The 6,000-nt window shown below is 42.4% G+C and overlaps 2 protein-coding genes across 2 annotated transcripts in view; one reads left to right on the top strand and one right to left on the bottom strand.

Annotated features, from left to right (window-relative positions):
• Nucleotides 1–6,000, top strand: part of TMEM50B (transmembrane protein 50B) — a 37,679-nt gene that overhangs the window by 25,543 nt on the left and 6,136 nt on the right. Inside the window, 1 exon segment of the mRNA XM_017526151.2 lies at nt 406–514. Coding sequence (XP_017381640.1) covers nt 406–514 — 109 coding nt within the window.
• On the bottom strand, nt 1,616–3,209 carry LOC108302513 (elongator complex protein 5). The gene is made up of 2 exons (XM_017526150.2): nt 2,213–3,209; nt 1,616–2,070 (listed from the first exon to the last, which is right to left on the bottom strand). The coding sequence occupies exons 1-2, from the start codon at nt 2,900–2,902 to the stop codon at nt 1,855–1,857; spliced, it is 906 nt and encodes a 301-aa protein (XP_017381639.1). The 5' UTR covers nt 2,903–3,209; the 3' UTR covers nt 1,616–1,854.

Here is a 6,000-nt window from a genome sequence, read left to right as displayed (position 1 = left end):
CTAATGTTTTGTATTTTTAGTAGAGATGGGGTTTCACCATGTTGACCAGGATGGTCTCGATCTCTTGACCTCGTGATCCACCCGCCTCGGCCTCCCACAGTGCTGGGATTACAGGGTTGAGCCACCGCGCCCGGCCAGCAATTACTTTTATAATATATACAACAGGGTAATTTTTTAGTTAGGGCATTCATTTCTCTAGTAAGTGAAAAGGTCGCTTTTTTTCCTTTCCATGCATGGTTTAACTTCTTTTAGTTTTGTTTTTTATCATCATTAATTTAACTTACAGCAGATTTATATAAATATGACTATCTTACATATGTATAATATATATTAGGCTAACAGGGTTCCTAGTATTATATATTTCTGAGACATTAGAGAGCTGCAAAAATGAGCAAAATCATAAAGCCTCTTCTCCACACAGGTGCTCGAGTTTGGCTTTTCATTGGTTTCATGTTGATGTTTGGGTCACTTATTGCTTCCATGTGGATTCTTTTTGGTGCATATGTTACTCAAAGTAAGTATGTAATCTTCCTGTGTTTTATAGGAGATATTCAGATATGTCTTTTATATTTGGCTTACTCTACCTTGAGTACAATTTAGTCTAATGATTCAGCTAGAGTGAAGATACTACTGTGTGTAAAGATACATTAGTTGTTTAATAAAACTTGTCAGTGGGAACACTTAGTGCAGTAGGATAGTCTTGGTTAGGAAATCCAAGCCACTGACAAAGCCTGTACCTCTCAAGTCTCCAGACTTTCTGCTTTCCTTCTTTACCTTAGACTGCCAGGCTTTTATGCTAGAGGCCCCATTTCCTTGCAGTAGAAAAAATGAGAAACCAGTACAGGTGTACAGTCCCTTATACACAATTCTAAAATCCACAAAATGCTGAAAATCAAGTTATTTATAACTAGTTTGGCAGCAAAACCTGACCTAAACTGACATGGGGCTCACTATGGTCTTTATCCCATTTTGTGTTTATTATAGGAATGAATATGGATATATTGGATTATAGGATGTTTGTCCATACCCAGCTGGTGATGCTATGTAATATATGTGCTTTCCCTTACTGTTCTTAAATCTGAAGAACTCTGAATTATGAAATATATCTTGCCCCAGGGATTTCAGATAAGGGGTGTAGAACCCTTATCTAATAATTTATGGATTATCAGTGGATAATCTTTCTTTTCATTAATACCTTCTCTCTCCAACCTAATCCTGTAAATTTTTTTTTTTTGGAGACAAGAGTCTTGCTTTGTTGCCCAGGCTGGAGTGCAGTGGCATGATCTCAGCTCACTACAACCACTACCTCCTAGGTTCAATTAATTCTCCTGTCTCAATCTCTCAGGTAGCTGGGATTGTAGGTGCATGCTACCATGCCTGGCTAATTTTTGTATTTTTTTCTGTTGAAAAACAGAACCCAGTTTCAAAAGTGTCTCTGGAAGTGTCGAAAGACTGTTTCACTGGCCCTCTTCCTTTGCTCCAAAGATAGGAGTCAATTTCAGAGAACACAATTTATCCTCTGACTCCTCTGCTTCTGGAATCTTTCTTTGGTTGACTGTCACATCTCCTTGTCCTGACCCACAGCTATTTTTGAATACTTTTTTTTTTTTTTTTCTTTTTTAATAAAAAAAATTTTATTAGGCATGGGGGTGTTCTACTCTCTCATGCTACCCTATGTCTTCATCCTACCTTCAGTCCTAATGAGACACTGCTTCCTGGCTCATGGAGTGGGGCTCCATAGACAAGGGGAACCAAGGTGGGGCAGGGATAAGGCCAGCGCAAACAACAGAGATGGTTCTGGGTCCAAAGTCTTCCCGTGCCCCTTCCAATTACAGTCTAATAAAATTTGGCCAGTCAGATATCTAGGTCATCATCTGGGTCTTCTTGGTCCAGGTCATCATAAGCATCTGGCTCATAGAAGATGTGGCTGGTAGCCTGGCTTGGCCTAGGCCGCAGTAGAGCCTCCTGTTTTTCAGAGCTGAACTGGAAGGGCAGGGTCAGGTTATCTCTGGCTTCTCTCTCTTTCTTGGACAGGTGAAGGTTAAAGGTCAAATGAGCTGTGGGATCCACCTGTAGGTGCAAAGGATGCTGCCACTCTACCCCATCCCCAGAATCCCTGACCCCACCCCCAACCTCTGCAGCTTTTATTCTCTCCCCTTTTACCAGACCCTAAATTACATTTCCTTGTTCTGGCCCTGGCATTCTTAGATACCGGGGGTATATGAGGATCTGAGTGGGGCTGGGACTCTATGGAGGGCCCCTCTTGGAGATCCAGGCTGAAGTCTGGAAGGATGGAGAACCACTGAGTCTGATCGGTTGGGCGCTGTCGGGGCCTCCGACACAAGATGCGGGCCGAAGCCTGGCCCATTGTACCACCCAGGGTCACCTCAGTCTGAGCAAGGCTGCTGAGAGCTCCCATGGGGCCTGGTCCATGAAGCTCTTCGTGTAGCAAGCCCAGCACGTGCACCTTCCCCACTGGGGAGCCGTCACCAGGAGGACAGGAGTCCTGATGGCTCACTGTATGCAGGGTCTGGCAGAGTGTGGTGCAGGGAAGATGAAGCAGCAGCCAGCTGAATGAATCGAGAGCGATGGTGACAGGACCAAGATCTGTCCTATTGCACATGGCTCTCAAGGCTCCCAGTGGTCCCCCAGGAAGGGCTTCCCCAGTTTTTGACCAGTTGAGAGGATCTCTGAAGAAGTCATGGTAAACCAGCCGATTATTGATATCGGAGTCAAAACCTTCACGAAACTCTTCCTCGCTTACTTCACAGCCCAAGATATGCACTTGCTCCCCACATAGTGCAGATTTCTTGACAAGTGCCTTCAACAGACTGCGCCCCTCCCACTCCACGGAATCCCGAAGCAGCACCAGGCCGCCCAGAGCCAACAGCGAGTCCAACATCTCCAACTCGCGTCAGGTCTCTGCTCTGGCGCCGTCTGATAGCGTCATAACCCACTGCCCCAACCCTGGGGTGAAAGGGCGGGGCACCCAGGAGTCCTCCCACCATTAAGACCTAACATAGTTTGGAGAAGCGATTATGTTCAATATTTCCAGGGGACGCCCCTCCCCGAGCCGTGGCGCACAGTCGTAGGTACAACGAGCCCGTCTACATTTTCAGTGTGACCGGGGCAGGAAGAGCAGTTAGGGCAGTTGTCAGTGCGAGGAGGGGGAGCCACAAGCCCCCCGCGAGGGTCCTAACCGCAGGGCCACGTGCTGTTACTCCCTATTTTTGAATACTTTTTGTAGTATCATTTAAGTCTCATAGTTTGATCCGTGGAAGATCTTTGGAATACCTTTGTTTTTCCTTTGTCTTTCACTTGGTACAAAATAAGTCAGATTACAAGAGGACAGTGGTTGGCTAATGCTTAAATAACATTGCTCATCAACTATATCTAAAATGTGTTTTTTAGTTAATTAAAAATACTGCTAGAGCACACAGTTCTGGTATGAAGTTTATCTGAAGGAAAATGCTTTTTTAAAAATAGCTTCATTGAGATTAATTTGCATATCATATAATTCAGCCATTTAAAGTATGCAGTTCAGTGTTTCTAGTATTTTCACAGAATTGTGCTACCATCACCACAATCCAATTTGAGAATATTTTTATCACCCCCATACCCATTAGCAGTCACTCCCCATTACTCCCTTCCCCTAGCCCTAGTCAGCCACTAATGTACTTTCTGTCTCTATAGATATATCTATTTCATATACATGGAATCTTATAGGAAAGTGTTTTTTTTGTTGTTGTTGTTTGTTTTTTTGAGATGGAGTCTGCCTCTGTTGCCCAGGCTGGAGTGTAGTGATGTGATCTTGGCTCACTGCAACCTGTGCTTCCCAGGTTCAAGTAGTTCTTTTATCTTAGCCTCTCATATAGCTGGGACTGCAGGTGCATGCCACCATGCCCGGATAATTTTTCTACTTATAGTAGAGATGGGGTTTCACCATATTGGTCAGGCTGGTTTCAAAGCCCTGACCTCAGGTGATCCACCCACCTCGGCCTCCCAAAGTGCTGCATTACAGGTGTGAGCCACTGTGCCCAACTGGAAAGTGTGTTTTAAACTCATTTTATCCCTGACTCTAAGAAGGATGGGCCGCTGTCACTGATTTCTTAAAAGGTCTCCATAGTTATGTTAAAGAAAAACTTCAGATAAATTAACAATTTGAGCAAAGAATGATTCATGAATCGAGTGGCGCTCAGAACCAAGAAGAGTTTCAGAGAGCTTCACCCAGCAGCATGAGCAGCTGTAGGCTGAACAGAAAGCAAAGTCAAGAATTTAGATTGTTTTGTTATAGCAACAGAAAATGGACTTAAAAAATAATAAAAAAGAAAAAGAATTTAGATTGTCTATAGCTATGTGTCTTATTTATGCATCGTCTCATCAGTTGGCTGCTTGGGATTGGCTAAAGCTTAGCTGTTTGTGATTGGCTAAAATTCAGCTATTTATTACAAAAATATATCCTTAGGTTTCAGTTTGTTTTCATAAGTTAGGTTGGGGGTCATACAGGAACTCAGAGTAGGGAGATAGCCTCAGGTTAATGGCCTCCTGCTTATTTACTTTAGCAGTTGAAGTGATGCATGAACTTTACAGTTTCTATAGTGAAAACAGGAATAAATTGCCATTTCCATAAAGTATGTAGGGAACTGGTTTTTGCAAAGGTTGTACTCTTGTTGACTGTATCTTTTTTTTTGAGATGGAGTTTTGCTCTTGTTGCCCAGGCTGGAATGCAATGGCACAATCTTAGCTCACTGCAACCTCTGCCTCCCGGGTTCAAGCAATTCTTCTGCCTCAGCCTCCTGAGTAGCTGGGATTACAGGCACCTGCCACCATGCCCAGCTAATTTTTTGTGTTTTTAGTAGAGACAGGGTTTCACCATGTTGGCCAGGCTGGTCTCAAACTCCTGACCTCAAGTGATCCACCTGCCTTGGCCTCCCTAAGTGTTGATATTACAAGTGTGAGCCACCATGCCTGGCCTAAATATACTTTTCTATTTGTAAAGTGAATATGACTTTATTTCAGAGAGCATTTCTAGTGCGTGTTTCAAGTCTTTTACTGTACCGATTTGCTTGAACTATTAATATTCATAATAATAGCTAACTTTTATATACTACTTTATAGGATAGATACTGGTCTAAGCACTGTATAGAATCACTCATCTAATTCTTACACTCTAGGGTAGGTGCTATTACAAAGCCCATTTTACAGGTGAGGAAATGAAGATATGCTGAGGTTAAATTATTTGCCCAAGATCATATATTTAGTCCGTGGTATAGATAGGATTCAAACTTGTGTCTGGCTCAAACTTGGAGCTCTTAGCCATGCTTCTGTATTGTTTGCTGCGATATCAAGAGCTCATAATTGAACCAGTTTCTTCATCCTGTCTGGTATTTTTAAATCAATATTTATAGTTTACAAAAGTTAATCATCCACAGAAATTTAAGTAGTTTCCATTTTGTTTCTTTTCTCTTCCTATAAAGATAGTAACTCATGGATAGATTGAGTAAAAGAGAATGGTGATAAATTGTGACTATGTTGCTTATATCTGACACATTTGCATGATAAAACTCCTGGATTGAGAGCCAGGCCCTGTGGTGTGTGCTTGTAGTCCCAGCTACTTGGGAGGCTGAGGCAGGAGGATCACTTGAGCCCAGGAGTTTGGGCTGTAGTGTGCTGTGATTGTGGCTGTCAGTAGCTCCTGCACTCCAGTCTGGGCAATGTAGTGAGGCCCCATTTCTTTAAAAACTAAAATAAGCCTCTTGAATTCATGAAAGAAAATAACAGACTTTAAAAGTTAAGAATTTAATTTATATATTTTTACGATTTTGTATTTCAATATTGGCCATAGGAGGCAAAGGAACAAGTTACTGCTTTCTCAGCAGTTTCGATGTAGCTAGAAACAGCAATTACTTTAGACAAAAATAAAACTTGATAAGTTCATGTAAGAGTAGTCTTTTGTTTTGGGGGAATTAAGTTGGCATTTTCTTCTTTCAATTTCGTTAT

Source organism: Cebus imitator, unplaced genomic scaffold (assembly GCF_001604975.1).
Source record: "Cebus imitator isolate Cc_AM_T3 unplaced genomic scaffold, Cebus_imitator-1.0 Scaffold41, whole genome shotgun sequence".
Taxonomy (NCBI): Eukaryota; Metazoa; Chordata; class Mammalia; order Primates; family Cebidae; genus Cebus; species Cebus imitator.
Note: the sequence above shows the minus strand (reverse complement) of the source record. Positions and strands in the feature narration are given on the sequence as shown.

Coding starts and splice junctions, on each gene's coding strand:
- LOC108302513 (XM_017526150.2), bottom strand. CDS start 2,902: ATGTTGGACTCGCTGTTGGCTCTGGGCGGCCTGGTGCTGCTTCGGGAT. Junction 2,071..2,212: donor CAGATCCTCATATACCCCCG/GTATCTAAGAAT, acceptor TTGCACCTACAG/GTGGATCCCACAGCTCATTT.